This window comes from Sparus aurata, chromosome 1 (genome assembly GCF_900880675.1).
Source record: "Sparus aurata chromosome 1, fSpaAur1.1, whole genome shotgun sequence".
Taxonomy (NCBI): domain Eukaryota; kingdom Metazoa; phylum Chordata; class Actinopteri; order Spariformes; family Sparidae; genus Sparus; species Sparus aurata.
This window is the reverse complement of record NC_044187.1, coordinates 1,179,141-1,204,085: the sequence shown is the minus strand read 5'-3', so window position 1 is coordinate 1,204,085 and position 24,945 is coordinate 1,179,141. Positions and strand designations below refer to the sequence as shown.

The following is a 24,945-nucleotide window of genomic DNA, read 5'->3' as shown; positions in this document are numbered from 1 at the left end:
GGACTTTATATCATCAGGAGGAGAGGAGGACTTTATATCATCAGGAGGAGGAGAGGAGGACTTTATATCATCTGGAAGAGGAGAGGAGGACTTTATATCATCAGGAGGAGGAGAGGAGGACTTTATATCATCAGGAGGAGGAGAGGAGGACTTTATATCATCAGGAGGAGGAGAGGAGGACTTTATATCATCAGGAGGAGGAGAGGAGGACTTATATCATCAGGAGGAGGAGAGGAGGACTTTATATCATCAGGAGGAGGAGAGGAGGACTTTATATCCTCAGGAGGAGGAGAGGAGGACTTTATATCATCAGGAGGAGGAGAGGAGGGCTTTATATCATCAGGAGGAGAGGAGGACTTTATATCATCAGGAGGAGGAGAGGAGGACTTTATATCATCAGGGAGGAGAGGAGGACTTTATATCATCAGGAGGAGGAGAGGAGGACTTTATATCATCAGGAGGAGGAGAGGAGGACTTTATATCATCAGGAGGAGGAGAGGAGGACTTTATATCCTCAGGAGGAGGAGAGGAGGACTTTATATCATCAGGAGGAGGAGAGGAGGACTTTATATCATCAGGAGGAGGAGAGGAGGACTTTATATCATCAGGAGGAGGAGAGGAGGACTTTATATCATCAGGAGGAGGAGGAGGACTTTATATCATCAGGAGGAGAGGAGGACTTTATATCATCAGGAGGAGGAGAGGACTTTATATCATCAGGAGGAGGAGAGGAGGACTTTATATCATCAGGAGGAGAGGAGGACTTATATCATCAGGAGGAGGAGAGGATGACTTTATATCATCAGGAGGAGGAGAGGAGGACTTTATATCATCAGGAGGAGGAGAGGAGGACTTTATATCATCAGGAGGAGGAGAGGAGGACTTTATATCATCAGGAGGAGGAGAGGAGGACTTTATATCATCAGGAGGAGGAGAGGAGGACTTTATATCATCAGGAGGAGGAGAGGATGACTTTATATCATCAGGAGGAGGAGAGGAGGACTTTATATCATCAGGAGGAGGAGAGGAGGACTTTATATCATCTGGAGGAGGAGAGGAGGACTTTATATCATCAGGAGGAGGAGAGGAGGACTTTATATCATCAGGAGGAGAGGAGGACTTTATATCATCAGGAGGAGAGGAGGAACTTATATCATCAGGAGGAGGAGAGGAGGACTTTATATCATCAGGAGGAGGAGAGGAGGACTTTATATCATCAGAGGAGGAGAGGAGGACTTTATATCATCAGGAGGAGGAGAGGAGGACTTTATATCATCAGGAGGAGGAGAGGAGGACTTATATCATCAGGAGGAGGAGAGGAGGACTTTATATCATCAGGAGGAGGAGAGGATGGACTTTATATCATCAGGAGGAGGAGAGGAGGACTTTATATCATCAGGAGGAGGAGAGGAGGACTTTATATCATCAGGAGGGGAGAGGAGGACTTTATATCATCAGGAGGAGGAGGAGGACTTTATATCATCAGGAGGAGAGGAGGACTTTATTCATCAGGAGGAGAGGAGGACTTTATATCTATCAGGAGGAGAGAGGAGGACTTTATATCATCAGGAGGAGGGAGGAGGACTTTATATCATCAGGAGGAGGAAGAGGAGGACTTTATATCATCAGGAGGAGAGGAGGAGGACTTTATATCATCAGGAGGAGGAGAGGGACTTTATATCATCAGGAGGAGGAGAGGAGGACTTTATATCATCAGGAGGAGGAGAGGAGGACTTTATATCATCAGGAGGAGGAGAGGAGGACTTATATCATCAGGAGGAGAGGAGGACTTTATATCATCAGGAGGAGGAGAGGAGGACTTTATATCATCAGGAGGAGGAGAGGAGGACTTTATATCATCAGGAGGAGGAGGAGGACTTTATATCATCAGGAGGAGGAGAGGAGGACTTTATATCATCAGGAGGAGGAGAGGAGGACTTTATATCATCAGGAGGAGAGAGGAGGACTTTATATCATCAGGAGGAGGAGAGGAGGACCTTTATATCATCAGGAGGAGGAGAGGAGGACTTATATCATCAGGAGGAGGAGAGGAGGACTTATATCATCAGGAGGAGGAGAGGAGACTTTATATCATCAGGAGGAGAGGAGGACTTTATATCATCAGGAGGAGGAGAGGAGGACTTTATATCATCAGGGAGGAGAGGAGGACTTTATATCATCAGGAGGAGAGGAGGACTTTATATCATCAGGAGGAGGAGAGGAGGACTTTATATCATCAGGAGGAGGAGAGGAGGACTTTATATCATCAGGAGGAGGAGAGGAGGACTTTATATCATCAGGAGGAGGAGAGGAGGACTTTATATCATCAGGAGGAGGAGAGGAGGACTGTATATCATCAGGAGGAGGAGAGGAGGACTTTATATCATCAGGAGGAGGAGAGGAGGACTTTATATCATCAGGAGGAGAGGAGGACTTTATATCATCAGGAGGAGGAGAGGAGGACTTTATATCATCAGGAGGAGGATAGGAGGACTTTATATCATCAGGAGGAGGAGAGGAGGACTTTATATCATCAGGAGGAGGAGAGGAGGACTTTATATCATCGGGAGGAGGAGAGGAGGACTTTATATCATCGGGAGGAGGAGAGGAGGACTTTATATCATCAGGAGGAGAGGAGGACTTTATATCATCAGGAGGAGGAGAGGAGGACTTTATATCATCAGGAGGAGGAGAGGCGGACTTTATATCATCAGGAGGAGAGGAGGACTTTATATCATCAGGAGGAGGAGAGGAGGACTTTATATCATCAGGAGGAGGAGAGGAGGACTTTATATCATCAGGAGGAGGAGAGGAGGACTTTATATCATCAGGAGGAGGAGGAGAGGAGGACTTTATATCATCAGGAGGAGGAGAGGAGGACTTTATATCATCAGGAGGAGGAGAGGAGGACTTTATATAATCAGGAGGAGGAGAGGATGACTTTATATCATCTGGAAGAGGAGAGGAGGACTTTATATCATCAGGAGGAGGAGAGGATGACTTTATATCATCAGGAGGAGAGGAGGACTTTATATCATCAGGAGGAGGAGAGGAGGACTTTATATTGTTGCTCCTTTTACATTAAAACAGGGTTAAAAGCAAAAAGACGAGGGCAGCTGTCACCACACATCACCTGACAAACATTTTGTCATTGAAAGTTGAATATTTTCACTTTGCCTGAATACGTGGATTTAGTGTTTGCAAACACAAATTTGTGACTACTTGCAGCTTTACATTGAGTTTTTTTTTTTAAATCTCGATGTGTGAAACATTGACTTTGCTCTCTGAGGAAACAAAATATGGTTACTGTACAATTATTTTCATGCGTCTGAGCTGGAAACAGTCGTGGCCCCATGTGTCATGTTTGAGGGTTTTCCGTCCGTCTGTTCCGTTCTTGTAAACACAAGTTCTCAAAAAAAACTTGAGGGAATTTCTACAGATTTGGATGAACTGATTAGAATTTGGTGCTCAAAGGTCACTGTGAACTCACAACATTTAGTTAGATGATAATCAGGACAACAAGGAAAAATGATGACGGTATATCATTTTAAATCACAAAGGTCAAAGGTCAACTTCACTGTGACATCATAATATTCTGCAGTTCAGGAGCAGCAAGCTAATTGGTGGAGACCAGAGGCTCTGCAGCCTGCAGACAACGCTCAGGGGAAACAGGATTATACGTTGGCAGCCACACTGGAGCACAACTGATGGGTTCATGTTCACGATACAGCAGAAAACTAAACCGATGGTCAAATAAAACATTGAGACGACTGAAGGGCCAAATACTACAGTTTGTCCTGAAGGAGGCGCCAGAGAAGAAGTGGTCCATTACAGGACGGGAAGCTGCTCATCCACCGGCTCAGTCTGGACACTCAGGCTGTGTCTTTCCTCATCGAGCAGGAAGATGTTGTTACTCCTGCAGATTTATAAACATGTGTTCTCCTTGTAGCTGCATGAACCTGCTCCACCTCCCACAGTAAGACAACACCTGTCACTCAGGATGACTGACTTACATGTTTTGGGTGAACTGTCCCTTTAGTTTCATATGGTAGAAGTCAATTAGAAGTTTTGTCAAAATACTCAAAAAGTAAAAAAAATACTTGCTGTTCCACTGCTACCTGGGCTCAGTGACCGGGGAGAACAATGCCTCTTCCTGTTTCTGTTGCACAGAGACAGTCAGATTTTCTTTGTGCTGTAATTCAACCTTTACTTCTCCCTGCTGGTGTCAGACTGACGATCACAGACACAAAGAGGTTTACTGTCAACTACTACTACTACTATCTTGTGAACGATTGCAGGTCAAACGTGATTTTCTCAGTTTTTCCCTGGAAACAAGGTTGTTTTCTGGAGATGATGAGTTATTTATTACATTATCATGAGATAACGAATGTTTTCCCAAGATAACAAGATAATTAATCAGGTGAGAAAGACGTCATCAGATTCATTCGGTCCACTGCTCTGAGGGGAGTGTCGGGGGTTTCCACTCAAACCACGTCAGCTGCTCCCCTTGTGGAGATGTCATGAACTGCATGCATGCTGCCATGTTACTGATCTGATAGACATGAAGCTAAAAGAAACAAGAGATTATTTTGTTTTCTTGTAATAATCAATTAATTAATCTAATTTTCTTAAGATCTCAAAAAATTATCACTTGTTTTTCTGTGAAAGTTACATAAATAATTCGCTCGACAATGTAGGAAATAATATGTTCCACCTGTGACCATTTAGGGCAATCTATGTGTCAATCAATCAATCAATCAATCAATCAATCTGTATTTGTATAGCGCTATTTCACAACAAAAGTCATCTCATGATAAACTGAACCAAACTCCTCGATTCACAATATGTCACCTGTGAACAAACACTCGGTGACGGTGGTGAGAAAAAAACAGCAGAAACCTGGAGCAGAACCGGACTGAGTGTTGGACGGTCGCCTGCCTCGACCGGCTGGGTGATGCTGTTGTCTAGAATGTGTCTATTGCCAGTTAAAGTGTAAGTGTTCTGTTTGTAGAGGTGTGGTCACAGACTCTCCACCTGAGACAAAAACACAGTAAACAAAGTAAAATATGAATTTGACTGAAAGCATCAACTTCAGATCTTCTACAGATGTCATGATAATATCTTTATTGTGAATTATTTGGGGAATCGTGTATTAAAAAGTCCTATATGTGAACATTTAGCAGTTTGTTCCGCCTTGATATTTGTCATATCTACTGCCATGGCGCTCACGCTGACAGATGTCCGGTTGTCCCTCCTCAGGGCCCGGCAGGTCCTGCAGGTCTCTGGATGTCACCTCCTCCCCGAGTGGAAACTCTCTGTGGCTGTGAAGGTTGCTCAGATGTCAGATGGGACACTTATCCCAGCATTCCTGCCTGTTGTGGCCGGTCGGCGTCACCGAGCTCCTGCAAGCTGTTAGCCGTTATCTCCCCTACGTGTCGGCGGGACGAGGAGCTGCTGGATGGCCCCGGGCCCCGCAGGGCCTTGTATGGCCATGGCCCGCTGGGAGGGGGACGATAAGCGGCTCACAGGCAGCTATGCAGCCATGTTTAGAACAATGTCTGTTTCTGTTAAATTTAGAGCAGTTATCGGATGCAGCTCTCCCTCCTGAACGCACACTCTTCTTCTGCTGCTGCTGCGTCAGGACCAGAGGTGAGTACCGGCTCTGAGGAGGGACAAAAAGGGGCAAATTTCACTGAGTTTATTCATCAGGAGCAGATTTTCATCCAGCTGTGGAGGAGATGATGATGATGATGATGATGATGATGATGATGTTGATGTTGTCCTGCAGTTGTATTGTTGCAGTTTAAAGTCCTCAGGCTCCAGTGAAGTTCTGTTGTAATAATGTTGAGATGACGTTCAGCAGTTATTTTAATAAGATAATATTGCAGTGAAGTACTGATGGTCATAACTGTTCTCTCCAGAGGTTCTGCAGTTCTGGAGGTCCGCTGCCGTGCGGTAGTAGTAGTACTGTGGTAATGTCGTGATGTTGTAGCTTGTTGTTGTCTTACTGTTGAAATAATGTTGCAGTGGTTTGACTCCAGCGATGGAGTCATGTTGCATCGAGTAGTCGTAGTAATGTTCCTGTCTGCAGATACCGGACTGCAGGACTGGACCCTGTGGGTCAGCTCGACCATCATCAAACTGTCAGTATAGGATTAAATCAGTGTTATTATTCACCTCCATGTGACTTAATGCAGAAACTCTGAGCGTCAGACATGAGTTGATGCAGAAGTGTCAGATAGAGGGACCTCTAGTGGTGTTCAGGAGCCGCTTCAGAACCAGTCAGTTCATCAGCACGACGTCAAACTGCAGCTGACAGAATCAAACTGTTGTGATCAGCAGGTTTGACTCTCAGTCGTCTTCTTTCTCTCCACAGCGTTCAGATATTAAAACCCTTTGGTCCAGTGATGTTTTAAGGTAGCCCATTAACTCTGTGATTAAAAGTCTGGTTTGAAAGGTGATCTCACCACGTCTTACATAATCAATCTCTCTGATTATCTGCTGTGAAGCTGAAGCTACACAAGTAGAAAAATCATGTAGTTTAAAGAGAAGGATGATAGACTCTAAAGAGGAGGAGGAGCAGGAGGAGGAGGAGCAGGAGGAGCAGGAGGAGGAGCAGTGTGGCAGTTCAGTGTTCACAGTGCTGTTTTCAGACGGCGGTCCTGTTTCTCGTCTCCACGTCCTCTGACAGGCTTTTCTTGTTCAGCGGGTGTGAAACAGGAGGACGGTTCAGGGTTTCTTCTCCTCCAGGATGAAAACTCTTCTGGTGTTTTTGTGGAGATTCTAAATGATACGTTTCTTTAGTTTTGTTTTTCCCTGTCAGATTCAGAAGCTGCTGAAGTGACGGTAGGTTTCTGATCTTTGACTGATGCTTCGGTTCAGGAGCAGCAGGTGGTGACACATTTCAGTATATAGTGACTTATTATAGGTTTAAGTTAGCAGCATATTTTATATAAGAACACAGTGTGGCAGCAGACTGTGGGTGGAGTACGGTGATGTTACAGTATTACTGTTGCATTAAGTGTTTATTGTGTCCTTAGTAACGTCTGTGAGTTTGAGAAAAAGCTATTTTTAATTTCTTAATAAATAAAAATCAGATTTTTGAAAGGATCATAAACCCATAGAAATATACAACTTATAATCATCATAATCATTATTACATATAAATGTTAATGAATGGTGTTTTTTGTAAAAGTTTCTAGACACACAGACATGAAATATAACTTTAATGAATGATTTTGGCTGGTGATTATTTGCTCTATAATAATAACCTATTGATTACATTTCACAGATCAATACAAATCTAAACGTCCAAAGCTAATTTCCACAATATGAAACAAAACACTGGCAAGATTAAGGAGTGGAAGAGTTTTTATACTTGATTCATGACTTCATGATACATTTATATTCAAATTCAATTCAACTGTCTTTGTAGAAAAGAGTTCAGGAACTAATCGAACCCAGGCAATGTGACTGTTTTCCATGTTAAATTATTAAAAAACTAAACAAAGCTATGAAAAAAACGCTTTTTGGAGTCATTTGTAACGTACAGTCATGTTCTGAGAAACTACAATGACTAACTTTAAGTTATAAGTCACTTTAAAGGGGATTCTGCTGTTTTTAACCCGGGCTCATGTTCACATGCTCTGCTGTGTCAATGATTCTCAGCTGCAGTTTGACCCTCTGTGACGTCACAGTCAGGTCCACTAACAGTGTTTTAGTCTCTAACAGTCTGACAACATCACAGAACCCGGTCCTCCAGAGAGCTTTAGTCCTGAGTGGCTGCAGGAAGACGACGGTGAGGACAACGAGGACGTGGTTGTTGGACTAAAGCTCTCTGGAGGACTGGTTCCTGTGATGCTGTCAGACTGTTAGAAGAACAACCTCAGTTCATATCATCCAGCTCCAAACATGAGAAGACAGAAACCAAAAGCACTGACGTCTCCATCTTTGTGTTTCAGGCTGAAGGGAGTGTCAACATGAGCCGAGCCAGGACCTCATCACTGTTCTCTACCTGTCAGCTGCTGTTCTTGTTGACCATCATCACAGTTGAACTCCCATATTCTGCAGCAGGAGGCGCCACTCTGACCAACAACACACTCAGTAACCGCACAACATGTGGAGGGAATACCGAATGCATCGAAGGTGTCATCCTGCCGTTATGGAAGCCAGTTAACCCAGCCTTCCCTGACCGCCTCGCCAGAGCCACAATTTACTTTGTGGGGTTGGCATACATGTTCTTGGGCGTCTCCATCATCGCTGACCGCTTCATGGCGTCCATCGAGGTCATTACCTCCCAGGAGAGACAGATCACCATCAAGAAACCGAACGGTGAGAAGGTCACCACAACGGTGCGCATCTGGAACGAGACGGTGTCCAACCTGACCCTGATGGCGCTGGGTTCCTCCGCCCCAGAAATTCTCCTCTCAGTCGTGGAGGTTTGCGGTCACAACTTTAACGCCGGGCAGCTGGGGCCTAACACCATCGTAGGAAGTGCCGCCTTCAACATGTTTGTCATCATTGGCTTGTGTGTATCCGTCATTCCCGAAGGCGAGACCAGAAAGGTGAAGCACCTCAGGGTGTTCTTCGTCACCGCCACCTGGAGCATATTTGCGTACACCTGGCTTTACCTGATCCTCGCCGTCTCGTCTCCAGGCGTTGTCGAGATATGGGAGGGGCTGCTCACACTCTTCTTCTTCCCCATTTGTGTTGGACTAGCTTATATTGCTGACCGCAGACTTCTCTTCTACAAATACATGCACAAACGATACAGAGCAGGGAAGCAGAAAGGAATGATCATCGAAACAGAGGGAGAACCAGAGCTTCCCTCCAAGGTAGACATTGAAATGGATGGGAAAGTCCTCAACTCGCATGTGGAAGAGGTGGTATTCGATCTTAACGAGCTGGACGAGGAGGAGGCCCGCAGAGAGGTGGCTAGGATCCTGAAGGAGCTCAAACAGAAACATCCTGAGAAGGAGATGGAGCAATTGATGGAGCTCGCCAATTACCAAGTTTTGACTCAGCAACAGAAGAGTCGGGCTTTCTACCGCTGTCAGGCGACCAGGATCATGACAGGAGCCGGCAATGTCCTGAAGAAACATGCCGCTGACCAAGCCAAGAGAGCCATCCAGCACGATATCTGCTCAGAGGTCTCAGTGAACGATTTCACCTCGAAGGTTTTCTTCGACCCTGGTAGTTACCAGTGTCTGGAGAACTGCGGCAGTGTAGCACTGAACGTGGTGCGTCGTGGTGGAGACCTGACAAGCACAGTCTCAGTGGATTACCGGACTGAAGACGGCACAGCGAACGCTGGCTCAGACTACCAGTTCACTGAAGGAACTGTTGTGTTCAAACCAGGCGAGACTGAGAAGGAAATCCGCATTGACATTATTGATGATGATATCTTTGAGGAAGATGAGCATTTCCTGGTTCACCTCAGCAATGTGATGGTCATATCTGAGGGCTCGGATGAGTATGAGGGAAACCACGTGGACGCCCTTGCAAGTTTAGGTCTGCCGTGCACAGCCACAGTCACCATTTTTGATGACGACCACGCAGGGATCTTTACATTCGAGGAGCCGGTGGTGACTGTGAGCGAGAGCGTCGGGGTGATGGAGGTGAAGGTGATCCGGTCCTCGGGGGCTCGCGGTGTTGTGGTGGTGCCATATAAAACCATGGAGGGTACGGCTAAAGGAGGCGGTGAGGACTTTGAGGACACACATGGAGTCCTGGAGTTTGAGAACGATGAGATCTTGTAAGTAAAAATTCTGGTGCTGATTGATGATGTATGTTAATGAAGTACTCATAGCACTTTTCACAAGAACAAACACATCTGGTGTTTCTTGAGTGTGTCTTGTCTTTACGATGCATCCTCACCTTCCATGGCATGAAAGACGTACAAAATAGTACATGATATCAACACAGTGCAAGTGGACAAAGTAAAATGGAGCAACAACTTGGAATACATTAACAAGTTGATAAATACATTTTTGGTTCCTGATCATGAAAAGAGGTCCGTCTGCATCATTAGACAAGCGTCTGCGCTGAGTAAAACAGGGCGCTTTAGTTTCGCTACAGAAACATAATAAAATGTAAAAAAAGCTAATCAATCCATAAGGCTTTTATCAGATAAACAATAAGACCGTACTGCACTGTAACTTATTAATCAGATCACATTTTAACCTTACGTCAAATGACATTCATTGAAACCTCTCCTGCTCAGCCTGGCAGCTCTGCAACAGCCTATGAGTGTGGCAAGTTTACTGGGGAAGCAACTGATAATGAGCCCACTATAAGTGACTGTGATTGGTCCGCTTGGAAGCATCACATGTTCTGGCTTCTCCTCCAGTGCTTAGTGACGGTGCTACTAACGCATCGACTGTTGCAGAGCAGATAGGCTGAGTCTGGGCAGGCTGCCCCTCAATGTGCAGCCTGGCGGCATCCAAGGCGAAGACACTTTGCCTGTCTGCTCTGTGGCCCAGAGACACAGCTGGGAGTGGAAGGAGTCGATATGTTTAAAGGGGAAAGTAGAGCCGACACAGCTTTGGCATCAGCCTCTGTTCACATCTCGTGCTGGATTTAGCCGCGTAGCCGAATCTCTCACTCTTGAATCTGTTTTGAAATTTGTATACTTATTGCTTTGTGTTTATTTCAGGGCTGAACTGAATGTCAAAACACAACCTGAGCGTTGGTACCAAAACACGAAATGAACCACTTTAGGCACTTCTGTCTGCAGAATAACTCATCACTCTCATGTTGACTTTGCTTGAGATGCCACTATAAATTACAGTCCAACACTGGCTGTAGATAATCTGTACGTACTGCTTGCCTGTCATTTTGCGCCTAATTGCACTCAATTTTATACTGTTCCTATTTTATACACATTTAATCATGATCTTCCTTGTAGTTTCTCTTTTTCTCTGTACTCTGTGTCCTCATGCTGCTGTAACACCTACATTTCGCCTCAGGGGTCCAAATAATTACTTGAAATTGGATTTTCTCAAGAACAGAAAATTTTGCTCAAATGAAATACAGTATTTAGGATTAATACTCGCCAGTCTTTTGACTATAAAACACAACGCAGGCAGTGTGATGGTTAAAACAAGGATTTAATGAGAGAAGAGTCGTTCTGTTCCTGGTGCTTTCAAAGCTCCGCCTCCTCGCCGTCATGTGACCATTCACGCCAGGTCAGCATGCCTCACATAGCGGCTGCAGTGAGACTCTTTCCATGTCTGCGGGCAGCAGGAATGTAATGACAACACATTCATACCCAGAGCATAAACACAGCGGCTGGCTGTGGAGGGAGAGGACGGCGACTTGAAATGGAAAAGGTGCCCTGCTCATTCTTTGTTTCTCTTTATTGATGAGGACGCTGCCCTACATTCACTCAGAATGAGCTGCTGCAGAGCCTTATATAGACCGTCAGCTGTATACTGGACGAATGGAGTCCCTGACAGTCACTTATCAATACTAACACCTCAACGTACCATCAATTCTTCGTAGGAACAAACTTGTATTAGACTAAAACCTTCATTTTCTTCTGTTTGATATTTTTCTGTGTTGAAGCAGCAGCAGCTCCTCACACAGCTGCTTACTTCATTACATACACCTTCTGATCCAACAGTCCTGCAGGAATGATGTTCAGTTTGTGTTGGTTTAACTTTTCTCTGAAGCACAAAGTCCCTATAAACACCGAGTAATCACAATCTGCAAAGTAACTAGTATCTATATGTTTCAAATAAATATAATGGAGAGGAAGTATGAAGTAACAGAAAACAGAACTACTCGAGGAAACACCTCTTAATTGTACATGAATACAAATTAATAAGTCCCAAATATCAATTTTCAGATTTCTTGATTTCTAAAATCAGTATCGGTCCTGAAAACACCAAAAGGATCGACCTGCTGACATCTGTACGCATGTTGTATCTGAAGAAAGAAGTGGCTGAAATTTAACATACACAGACATCATTTCACAAAGTTTATACAGTTTCCTTTAAATCCACAACAATCCACAAAACTCTGTGGTTTCTGCCACATCAAATCCGTCACAGAGGACAGAGACCGGATCCGACTGAGGAGAGTGAGAACACATCCAGATCCAGATCCCTTTCAGATCTTTAACATACCAGGTGGAAATCAGGTGCCATTTCATTGTTTTATTCACATTTCCCGGCCCGTTGTGCTCGACATCCTCGAGTGTTCCCAGAGAAGATCTTTGGGTGCTGTCAGAGCTGCTCTGTGCGACAGGAGCTTCACACTGCTGCTGTTTACGTAGACCGCAGCGTTTGAGTCCGATCAGGTTACAGCAGAACTCTCTGTGTGACACGAAGCTGAAGCTTCCAGAAGAGTGTTTATAGAGCTTCATACTCAGACAAGTTCAGGAAACTAACCTGAACCTAAACCAGCATCCGTCACTTCTGATTGGTCAGTAGCTAACGGTTGTTTCAACTGGTCGAATGCAGCCCAGAAACCTTTGTAAGACCACAGCGTGATGTTTTCACACTTCAGGTGACTCCTTCCCTGAGGACTGTTTGTCTGGTGTTACTGGTTCTACTGGGTCAGACAGCTGAGTGGACCGGTTGTGGTGGGACACGGAAGTTAGCCATCACAGACATTTAATGTCTCCAGAAGATAAATCTGCTAACGTCATGTAGCACCATCATCAGGTCAACATGTTCATGTGTCCAGTAGTTTGGTTTATGACCAGCCTCAGCTGTTTGAGAGTTAGCATGTAGGTTTAGCATGCTAACACGCTAAACTAATGGTTCCCAAACCCTTTTTTTGCAGGGCTCCTCTTTGCAGATAAAAAACATTGGGACCAGGTGATTAGCGCTTGCAGCCCTCCTCGTTGCCCAGCCGTTGCCTGAGCCCATCTGTTCAGATCCCCACACAGTCCTCACATTTCAGATCAGCCTCTGAAAAAAAATGGACTGGACCATTTAGACTACAACATACGTTGGTCTTGCTAGAGATCAGTCACCAGCAATTTTTGGTGCTGGTCTATGCTTTTTTTTGTAAGTGTCAATGATTTTGAACAACTTGTCTGCAGTGACTCTGGCAGTTACATGTTTTTCAGAAAAGCAGATCAATGAATCTGATGAATGTTATTAATAAACAGTCTGTGTTACTGTCAGTGGCTTCATCCACCTGCAGAGCAGAACAGCTGTGTCGTGTTTCGTCATTAAGCTGCTCCTCAGTATCTTCTGGCATGTCATAAATGCTCCTCACGATAGAGTTGTCTGACAGTGGAACAGCCTTTAGTCTGCTGTCATAGTTGGAACCATATCAATATTGGAAGTTGTTATTAATTCCTCTGCTATTGTGTGCAGCTTTTTACACTGAGCAACTCTGCGTGTTACTCTGTAGGAGGCAAGCTGAGCTACTGAAGGCACAGAAGCTGCTTTAGTGAAGCAACTCTGTTGTACATGACAGCTGTAATGTTTTCTGAAGAAATCAATGTTCTTCTCTTTGTGCTCGGATGTGACGTCTCCAAGTGGCGTCTTCACTTGTTCTGCTTCATGCTGTCAGAAGCTGATGTTCTCTCTGTTCTCTCCTCATGACCCACCGTTGTAAAGCCGAGTGAGTTATGCTTTGTCATGTTTTCTTGTCTTTGTTTTGGTAGTTATAGTTGTGACATTTGGTGAAGTTTCATTTGCTGCTCTACATTTACATGGCAGTCCTTTCACAAAGTGTCCATGATTTGCCAGTTAGCAGTGCAGAACAATGCATCATTTATATTTAGGCTCGCTGCCCCCCCCCCCCCCCCCCCCCCATCATTACTCCAGGCCCACACTGAACACAATAAGCAGCTCAGAGTACAACCTCACAGAGCTGCTAAACTAAATATGCGGCGTGCTCCTTTAATTAGTTTTGGAGTTGCAGTTGGATGTTCTGTCTCCTCTCTGACTCTTACTTCCATCTTCTCTCAAACCATTCTTCAGTGAGTGTGAGTTGACTTCCAGCTCTGCGTGTCAGATATCTTTTGTCGTGCTGTTAGTCCAGACGGGCTCCGTGTGTGTCGGCCAGATAAACATCACGCCGCTCTCTGCCTTATTAGGGCAGCTTGTGTTGAGCAGCAGCAGGATCCTGCTCATCGTCCAGCGTTCAGCCCGTAAAGCAGACAGACGACTGCAGCCGGTTCCTCTCAGCGACGACCACAGGGGAGGTCGTCACTGGCCGGCAGCCACCTCTCCAACCTCACCACACCACTCACTTCAACTTCTGTTTCCCTCCACACAAAACTGAGCTGCTTCTTGTAAAACTGCAGACTTACTGCTGTTCTGCACACACGGCTTCACTCATCAGTGTTTTACATCAACATTAAATCAGTGACCGTTGGGCTGAAGTGTCTCTGCTGGTTGTGAACACAAAGAATTCAACAACTCTGCGACTTGGCCTCTTTTAATCCCTGAGTTTAGTTTTTACTCAGATGCTGCAACAACAAAGTAAAATGTCCCGTCACTACAACATCCTGCTCACACCTGATATAAACACCCGACCTGAGTGATCCCATCTCAGGTGGACAGCTTCAGTACAGGGCCGTCCATCCGGGCCGGGACGAGTCAACAGTCCTCACAGTCTGTCCTCCAGTAGGAGCTCAGGTACTCAGGACTCTGGTAAAAGCAGAAGTACTGATTCAGCTTGTTTACTCCAGTAAAGTAATAGATTACAGGCTCTGACATGTACTCAGATTATCAGAGTAAAAAGTCTCCCTCTGAAGGACATTTGTGCTCAAAGCTAACTGAAGCTCACGTCATATTAATAGAATTCAAAGACTATTAAAGTTAAAGGTAGAATCAGTAGGATTTGTCCCAGCTGTTCCTGAACGCACCACAAAGACAGTTGATTGTTGAGTCTCATTCCCAGGACGTCAAATAGACACATGTTGGGTTGGTAAAGCGTCCCGAGCAGCAACAAAGAGAGAAAATCAGAAACTCTCTGCAGATACGAGACACTAACACGCCTTTTCTCCACATTCCAGTCTCCCTCTCTGTCTGTTTACGCCTTCTTACGGCTTTTACGTCTTTGTCTCGTCTCGCTGCGTCTGCCGTGCGTGATGTGCTCTGATTGGTCCACATCAGTCTGCTGATGCTGGGAAATAACAAGAATCCATAATTCACCTCAGATGCATCAAACTAAAGTAACGAGGCTGTTCTGAAGCTGTGAGGAGGAGAAAGTTCACATGTAGAGAGGAGAAGTCACACAGATACTCAGAGTACACAGACAGGAAACATGTAGTGAAGGAGAGTAACTGAGTATTTGTACTCTGTTACTTCTACGTCACGTTGGAAGAGAATTTAGATTCTTGAATCTGTTCTCCGTCTCTGAGAGCATCTTGTGTCCTGAAACAACTGAAACAAAACCTCCAAACCATCAATCTGCTGACATTAAATAAACATTGAAATGGATGAAGGCGATTTTCAGTTTCCACGCTGCAGGCACACACACACACACACACACACACACACACACTGGAGAGCTGTCCAATGAGGGCTGCCGTGGCCTGCAGCCCGGTGAAGCCTCCAACACTCGGAGGCAGAACAAACTGTGTCATCGGGTCTCTGGTCGTTGAATCATCTGTGATGGAAACTCGACACTTCTCTGTGTGAGCGTCACCTCCAGCTGCAGCCAGACGTCCCGGCAGGTCTCAGGTCTGTCAGGATGTCTGACAGCTTCATAAACGATGTTACGTGTGTTGTAGTAAATCTGTGCTTTAGGACCAGTGAGTTTCACAGCACTAGTTCACCTTCAGACACTCAGTGATCGCGTGCTTTGTCTTTTCTCTGCAGTCTCCTCCAGCAGCACCGCCTCTCTGACACCACCCGCCTCCTGTCCTCTGTTCATCCTCACACGCCTTCTTCTTCAACCTTCCTGTTGTTTTTTCTGTTTCAGCAAAAATATTCAGATCAATATAATCGATGATGAAGAATATGAGAAAAACAAGAACTTCTTCCTCGAGATCGGAGAGCCTCGGCTGCTGGAGATGAGTGAGAGGAAAGGTGGGGGCGTCGCCTTCCTGTGCTGTGACCCCGCCCCCATCACTCACAACCTTTAACCTCTGTTGATCCAAACTCACCTCATGACCTCACAGGGAGGAGCCTCAACAATCAGTCTGTGGACAGTTAAAGTCACAGTGAAGGAGCTCAGAGTGCAGATCCCTACAGTGACTCTGTGGATATCTTTGTGTTTAACATCTGACCCAAATACTTCAGAATATATTGAGGACAGCGTTTCACAAAGTTCATACACTTTGTCTTAACGCAGTGTCTCAATTTTGAGGGTTCGTCTGGTGACTTTCTCCACGTTCTTCTCACTCCAAAGAAGCAGCCTATATTAGTTATCGTTTACTGTATTTGTAAAAACTTGTCATTATGTTATAATGGATGGAGTAAGTGGTGACACGAATGACACACAGATAAGCTTTTACAGCGATGCAGTCACGCACTGATAAGAAACACTGTAACGCATTTTATTTAATGCCGATTTAACAAGAAGACAGCAGTTATTTAGAATCTCTGCTGCAGCTGTTTCACTGAGTTTATTAAGTTTCTCCTCACGCACACAACTCACACAACACACAAAGTTCATCTGGAAAACATGTTCCTGTTCACCTGTTTACATCATTAATGTAAAGACACTTATTACACTAGAAAATCTTTATTTGTGATTAAAATAACAGTTTGTAATGTAACTGTAATGTGATGCAACTTCTCAGCTCCCGTTGGCTCCCAGGTAACTTGACCAACACCTGAGAGCTTATCTCTGATCTCTCTAAATGTCCATTAATCCACTCAGACATCACAGAAGACTCTGCAGAACTCCCCTGAGAATCATCGTGTTTTAAGCTCTCTTCAGTATCTATCTAGTAATCTATTACATCCATAGGTACATGACAGGAGCTGCTAACAGCTTATTCAACACACTCTGAATGGAGAGCATCCCACTACAAAAATAAAACCCCGACCCAAGTCCAGAGCTTAGACTCTGGTTCAAATAGAAATAAAAAAAAACAGAATAAAATGAGAGAGAATCGATTAATATCTCACGTTATTTGAGTGAACTGTCCCTTTAACTTGGTGTCTGCGTAACAAGACGGTTTGGTGTCATTGTGACTTTGACCTCACAGAGTTCAGCCCCTCCTCCCTGCAGACCTGATGAGGTGAGGTCATCCCCTCCTCGTCTCTGTCGCTGTGGTGTTACCATGGCGACTGACATGTGACAGCGGCGTGTTTGAATGTGTGTTGGTGAACTAATGCATGACCCCTGACCTCTCCTGCATGTTGTCTGTACTCTGTCGTCCACAGGAAGACCGTAGCCGTTAGAATAATTGACCACGATGAGTACGATAAGCAGGCCAGCTTCTTCATAGAGCTGCAGCAGCCATATTGGAACAGGAGATGGACAGGTGTGAAGAAGCACCTCCACCTCTCTGATGACCTTTGACCTTTCCTTCAACTACCTTGAGGCACTCTTTCCCTGCTGTTGTTCAGTTTACACCTGTTGCTGCTGCTGCTGCTGCTGCTGCCTCCTTTTTCTATCAGAGGACCTCCGATTGGTCAGATCTAGGATCAGCTAGGATTGGTTAAAGCCTTCTGGACCTTTGTCGCCCCCGTGTGGCAGTTATGGTGCATTCAGGCCAAATATTCACCTTGAGTTACTCACACGAGTTGATTTTTACTCGCGTTACTCGCGCAGCATCCAGGCATTTCACCGTAATCTTCAGGATATCTGCAGCTGCCAGCACCACCTGAGGCAAGACACCAACTTCAGGTGTTCACTCTCAGCTGCAGAGCACCTGTCCGTCTGTTTTCAGCCAGTAAATCTAAAAATAGTAACTGTGAGCAGCAGGTAGACATAGACTGAATTAACCTGTCCCACCACATCAGTATGAGCCCAAAACAAAGAGGTTTCTCTGTGATTGGACTCAATAAATGGACCAGAAGACGCTCAAATAACAACATCATAAAGTCTGAACTCTGAACTCTGCGTCAGGTCTTTCAGCCAGACAACAAGCAAACTTATACCAGGTAGTCCAACTTCCACACTAACTTTCCTTCACACCGGGTCCTTTTTTGTCCTGTCTCAGTATGAGTAGATGTGTTATCATTCAGCCACGATCAGTGATTATTATCCTCTCCTCCACTGCTCCTCCGACGTGAGTGTCAGGACGTCAGAATGAACGACAGGCTTTCACCACACAGCGTCAGATTTAAACACGTGTGATTCGCCTTGTTCGCACCGCCCTGCGCAAATAAATACGAATCCGCATCCACTCGTCTCTTCATTGACTTTGTTAGTAATCTAGGATGTGTTTGGTCTGAATGCCCCGTCACGTAGTCGCTGCAGTAACTCGTCTCTTCAGTTCAGATGAAAGCTGCAGCTACAGGTGAGACAGGTCAGGTGTCTCCTCCTCATTTAAAACCCAACCAGTTGAAAGTTAGGACCGGTTCTAATTGACCTGGATTGGACAGGGTGGGACTGTCGGGAGTGCTTGGACTGGTCAGGAGCAGTTGGTTAAGGTAAAGACAGGTTAGAAACGGTCTGGACTTGTTAGGGACTGACAGGGACTAACTGGGTCAGGACAGGATGGAACTTGGATGTATTAGATCGGGTTGGGACTAGTACGGACAGGCTAGCACAAGTTATAAGAGATCTGGACAGGATGGGACCTTTTAGGAAAGACTACACAGACAGGTTGGGACTTATTTAGATCTGTTGGGTTTGTCTGAATATGTTTGAAGATGTTCAGCTGGTTTCGACATGTTGGGACTGATTACAACTGATTAGCGCACATTAGGAAAGGAAGTAGCAGGTCCAGACAGATGTGGGCATGTTAGAACTGGTCTGGGGAGGTTTGGACAGGTATCCTCTGTCTATCCTTGTCATATTTAACCTGACTGTCCCTGTTTTTACTCACAGTTTTGTTTTCAACACTAAACATTATAACATAACTCTGACAGTAGAAACAGTAGAAACAAACTGTCACTTGTTGACTTGCTGTGAAGTTATGGTTCTTCTGCTTCATGTGTAGATAACTTCATCTTGATTTAACTGATGATGATTTAACAAAAGTCCTTTAAGCCAACCCTGTGGATGGGTTACAGGTTGGCTCTCAGTGAGACGGATCAGGACACAGTTTTTAGGATGAATGCATGTAAATAAAATTCAATGATTTTGTTCTGACCTGGACTAAAAGTAGCAGCAGTTATCACATCTCCTTCATTTCCTCACCTGTTTTGTTGTTTTGCTTCATTTCCTCTCTGACCTCTCTTTCATCTGTTTCCTCTCTTCAGCTGTGTTGCTTCAGGAAGTCGGTAAGCTGGTCTTATGTTTCCCTTTTCTGTCCTGCCGACCTCCCTGTCTGTCATTATGTCTGATTCAACATGTCTGTCTGCTCTGGAACATACTTTGGTTCATGTCCTCTCTGGATTTTCTCTTATTTAAGTGAAGAATCGGCACAATTAGAGCAACTTCTGACGTCTTGTTTCATATTTTCTGACTTTTTAGGCGGATTCGTCAAAACAGGTAGGTGAACCCACAAACTTTGATTCTTTACATCATGTCTCATTTTCTATTGATTCACTGTTGATCTGAGTTAACTGATCCTTTTTGTGACTTCCTGCTAGACAAACAGCTGAATGGTAAGACACCTCTCATTGGTGGAGACGTTTGTATTAATGTGTCTGAGCAACAATGTGAACAATAACAGATGCGTCGCAGTGAAACCTCTCAGCTGGATCTAATTCATCACTGTGGAGACACAAACAGCCCCTTTAAATATAAAATGTCCCCCACGAGATCCCCGGCTGAATCAGGGTAGTAATAACACATTAATTTTATATAGCGCTTTTCAGGTACTCAAAGACGTAGTAGGACGTATTGTCCAAAAATCATATTTCCCACTTTGAAATTCAGCATGAATGCTTTTGAAAGATATCCTGGGACCCAGATGAGTCGGTCCACCCTCCGTTCAGATCTCCCTGTGACTTGGTTTGTGTTGGGCCAATCAGAGCTGTTTGATACAATGACAGAGGAGTAGCTCCGGTCCAGATATGAAAAGTCTAGTCTGGTTTTCTAGTTGTGTGGTGTTGGTCACGTGTTGGTCACGTGTTGGTCACGTGTTGGGTCACTTCTGAACTCTACCATCACCATCCACCGTCCTGGCTGCATGCATTAACGCTGCACATCAGTCACTGCTGTGTGGTGTGGTGCTGCTCATGACTCAACTGCTGAGGCTGATGGGAAAACATCTCCCCTGAGCACACTCTGTTTTAAAGCCTGAAGCTCATTGTCACAGCTCCAGACAGAGGTGGCGTTTGGTCATTTGTCTCTCAGCGTCGTGCAGAGACGTTCTCAGAGTGTCAGATCAGACAGGTTATTGGTCACGTTGTTGATGTGCTCAGTTGTTTTCAGCTTCATCATCTCACGGCTGAGTGAAAACACTGCGCCTGAGGTTAAACACTCACTGAATCATCAGATTTAGTTAATCAGATTTTTACCTCTGATGGTGTTGGTGGAGGCTGTGATGGTCCAGGACTTCCTCTGGATCCGGTTCTGTGTTTGACATCAGGAATTTGACCTGTTTGGTTTCAGTAGACTCAGTTTGTGTTCACCTCTTCAGGCAGAGACATCTACAGGAAGGTCCAGGGACGAGACCACCCGCTGCCCTCCAGCGTCATCAACATCACAGGTACTGTCATCCATCAGCTCATCCACCCTTCAGTCTGCAAGTCCACCATCTGTTCATCCACCTGTCCGATTCATCTGTCAATCTGTCTATCTGTCGGTTAGTCTTCTGCTGTCCATTCATTCCTTCTGTCCTTCTGATGGACAGATGATCAATCCATCATCCATCCATCCCTCCACCCATCTACCTATATGTCCAACTGTTACTCCATCCATTAATCCATTGTCTCTCTGTGTCTCTCTCTCAGAGGAGGAGGGTGAGGATGTTTTGACGAAGAAGGAGAAGGAGGAGAGAAGGATTGCGGAGATGGGCAGACCGACGCTGGGCGAGCATGTCAAACTGGAAGTGGTCATCGAGGAGTCGTACGAGTTCAAGGTGAGATCAGATTGTGTTTCACTGTAGTAAAAAAAGATTTGTCTCCTTGAAACATTTCTTTATTGACTGACCCGTTGTCTTGCAGAGCACGGTGGATAAACTGCTGAAGAAAACCAACCTGGCCCTGGTGATCGGGACCAACACCTGGAGGGAGCAGTTTGTTGAAGCCATCACAGTCAGCTCTGGTAAGAACTGACCTCAGCCAAGTTTCTGTTTTCCTGTCAGTTTGACCCTGACTCTGCCTCCCTCTCCGGTCCAGGTGATGACGATGACGATGAATGTGGCGAGGAGAAGCAGCCCTCTTGTTTTGACTACGTCATGCACTTCCTCACTGTCTTCTGGAAGCTTCTGTTCGCCTTCGTCCCTCCCACAGACTACTGGAATGGTTGGGCCTGCTTCGTCGTCTCTATCTCAGTCATCGGCATGCTGACGGCAGTAATCGGCGACCTGGCATCACATTTCGGCTGCACCGTCGGACTCAAAGACTCCGTCACCGCTGTGGTGTTCGTGGCTTTGGGCACATCTGTACCAGGTCTGATATAAAGCATCACATTCGTTTGGCAGCTTCTGTCATCAACAGCAACTTTACAATTTAAGAATCAGAATTTCCTTGTTGAAATGTCTAACTTCTGACCTCCAGCCGCTTCATGTGCTCAATGATACACAAAAACAACATGGCTGACTAAACAGTTAGCAGCAACTAAAAACACAGCTTCTCCTCCCACTTTCAGACACCTTTGCCAGTAAGGTGGCCGCCATCCAGGACCAATACGCTGACGCCTCCATCGGCAACGTGACTGGGAGTAACGCTGTGAACGTCTTCCTCGGTATTGGTGTGGCCTGGTCCATCGCTGCCATCTATCACTACTCTAAGGGCCAGGAGTTCAGGGTCGACCCGGGAACGCTGGCCTTCTCCGTCACACTCTTCACCGTCTTTGCCTTCATCTGCGTCGCCGTCCTTATCTACCGCCGCCGGCCCGAGATCGGTGGGGAACTCGGTGGACCCAGAGTCCCAAAGATCCTCACGACCTGCCTGTTCTTCAGCCTGTGGCTGATGTACATCGTGTTCTCCTCACTGGAGGCCTACTGCCACATAAAGGCCTTCTAAAAGTTCTGCTTATGACAGGTCCTGAAAGGTTCTGACAGGTTCTCGATGAACAATTCTTGTGGATTTCTTATGGTTCCAATAGATTCCTGCATATTCTGACAGGTTCCAATAATTTCTGTTCGGTAGATGTTTGGAGCTTGTCACAGGTTTCTGACATTTGATGGACTCCTAAAGGTTCTAAAGCACATGTAACAGTTCTGACAGGTTCTGACATTTGATTGAACTTCTAATAGTTCCAGTAGGTTTTTAGATGATCGCGCAGATAAATAAATCTTCTGCTGAACATTTTATATGTTGTTGATGTTCTTTAATGGTCCAACAGGTTCTAAACATCTTTGATGGGTTTCTAAAGATCCCAAAGGTTCCTGAAGGATCCGACGGCTTCTTGGCAGTAATGATGCATTCCTAGAAGTTCCAGTTTGTTTCTGCATAATGTGACACGTTCCTATCATTTTTCTAAGGGTTTGGAAAAACTTCTAATGGTTTTGCTGTGTTCTGACAGGTTCCTATCATTTTTGTTGTTTATCTAAAAGTTTAGATAAATGTCTACAGGTGGAACCTTCACCAGAGCTTTAGTAGGTTCTGCATTATGTGCAAGGTTCTGATGACTTTCTAAGGGTTTGGATAAACTTCCAGTGGTTCTGCTGCATTTTGACATGTACATATCTCTCTCTTGTCATTTATCTCAAGATTGTTCTTTAAGGTTCTTCCGAGGTTTAATAAGCTCATAAACATGCGTGGGGTTTGGACAAACTTCTGGGTCTGCTAACTTGTTAAAGGTTCCTAAATGATCAGACAGGATCCTCTTCCTGTTCAACGGCTTTCTGATTCTTTTTCTGGTGGATGAACACGTTCCAACAGTCGTCTGAGTTTTGTGAAGACTTGGATGAACTCTTTTGATGATTGGGCAGTTTTTCTGAACCTTTTTAAAGAACTAAATAATCTGTATGATATCTTTAGGTTAATTTTGATGAGTTGCTCAAGTTCCCAGAGGTTCCTGGTGGAGTCTACAGGTTCTTGAGAGTCCTGGTGGATTTGTAAAGGTTACCGTGGAACCCTCAAGACTCCTGAAGCTTGTTTTTGAATCATTCTGGTGTCCAGATTTGACCGTCCTCTGGTGATGTCAGACTTTGAACTGTCTTCATCCTCACATACCTCCTGAACATTCAACCATGTGTATCATAAATCCTTCATCTGTACATTTAACTAATGTTTAACATTTATCAGTTTCATTCTGTTGAACAAGGACTTTGAACCACAACCACAGCAGTGAGGAGGGTTCCTCCTGCAGGACTTTAGATGTTCAATGTGACTGGAGCAGTGTTGCACCTACATGATTATCTGCACTGAGTTTGAAGTTATTATTATTTTTGTGTGTGAGACGATCTCAAAGACCGTCAGAGGTTCTGCTGCAGTGAGACCATCAGAGACTCTGATCATTTATAACTGTGTCTGTTTGTGTGTGAGTGTGTGAGTGCATACGTAACCTAAAGAATCCTCGCTAGAAGAGACGCCGTGATGATCTGTCATATGATTGGTTGCTGGCAACAGCAGCTGATGGATGCCTATTGGCTGATGTTAACACGAGAGCTGTTGATTTTTGTCTGAGAACAGAATGACGTGTTTTTCCTTCAAATATTAAACTACAGCGAGTGACGTGTTGTTGTTTTTCTCTTCTCCTCTCTGATTGGACCACTGAAACAGTTGATTCAGTCTATGGTTGTTTCAAGTCCTGCTGAGCCTGGAAACACGACTGACGACATGCTGCTGCCCCCTGGAGGCCACAGTGTTCATTACAGCCACAAGCACAACGAACAGCGTCCTGTTGATTGAGTCTTTAAGGTGCTGACTGTAAGATGTGTCCAGACATTTAGTTTGAACATTTAAAACGAGCTAAGGAACATGAACAGTGTGAAGAAGCAATGTTCTGTCAAAGAAGTTCTGGGTTCTGGTTAGCATGCTAACTAGCTAGCCTCCTAAGAGCACTCTGCAGCTCAGAGGTGATAATCTGATAAATAAAACAATCAGTATTTTGACACCTATTTTCCTTCTAAACAGAAAAATACAATCGTCCACCAAAAACACACTTACTTACTTTACTTCAGCTCTGATGCAGCGTGAGATCTGCAAAGTAACTAGTTACTAAAGTTATCAGATAAATGTAATGGAGTAAAAAGTACAACATTTGTCTTTTGAAATGGAGTGGAAGTATCAAGTAGAAGAAAATGTAAATACTTGAGTACAAGTACCTCAAAAAACAGAATTTGAGGTAAAAACTGTTTTACTGTGTTTATATGTGGCGGACCCTGCCACCTCTGAGAACAGTTTGTTTATTCACTGATGGAGACAGTTTATGTTATTACCTTCTTAATATTGTAAAGATTAAACCTCTGAGTTGTATAAAACTACACAGAGCTGCTTTAGCAACTAACACAGAAACATCATCAACCTTCTCCAACTTTATTTCTGTCAAACATCCTACAAGCTTTTCATGTTTTACAAAACTGTGAACTGTCTTTAAAGGGTTGAAGCTGTGCAGCAGAGATGAGCGGCGTGACCCCGTCATGAACACAAACACAAGAAAACAACAAGAAACACAAAATGATCCCATCAACTTGGTCCAGTCAGGTCAGACGTTTGAATCCGTCTGGATCCAGCCTGCAGCCGACATCACAGCCCGACACGTCGCTGTTATACATCAGCTGATCTGCTGTGTACGGAAGCCCTGAGGGACAAATGGAGAAGGGTTTGTTTTCTTCTTTTGGTGATCCAG

At 44.8% G+C, this 24,945-nt stretch overlaps 1 protein-coding gene across 3 annotated transcripts; it reads left to right on the top strand.

The window, feature by feature from the left end:
- Positions 1-5,537: 5,537 nt before the first annotated feature.
- Positions 5,538-23,828, top strand: slc8a1a (solute carrier family 8 member 1a). Of its 3 annotated transcripts, none has more exons than XM_030406043.1 (11): positions 5,538-5,649; positions 7,962-9,754; positions 15,895-16,001; positions 19,296-19,316; positions 19,510-19,527; positions 19,629-19,643; positions 20,624-20,692; positions 20,937-21,064; positions 21,150-21,249; positions 21,324-21,596; positions 21,796-23,828. In XM_030406043.1, exons 1-11 carry the CDS (start codon positions 5,590-5,592, stop codon positions 22,170-22,172), a joined length of 2,961 nt encoding a protein of 986 aa, XP_030261903.1. In that variant the 5' UTR covers positions 5,538-5,589; the 3' UTR covers positions 22,173-23,828. The 3 variants fall into 3 exon arrangements, with proteins under 3 accessions (XP_030261903.1, XP_030261986.1, XP_030262063.1); XM_030406203.1 differs by lacking the exon at positions 5,538-5,649 and adding an exon at positions 6,637-6,846; XM_030406126.1 differs by lacking the exon at positions 19,629-19,643.
- Positions 23,829-24,945: the final 1,117 nt, after the last annotated feature.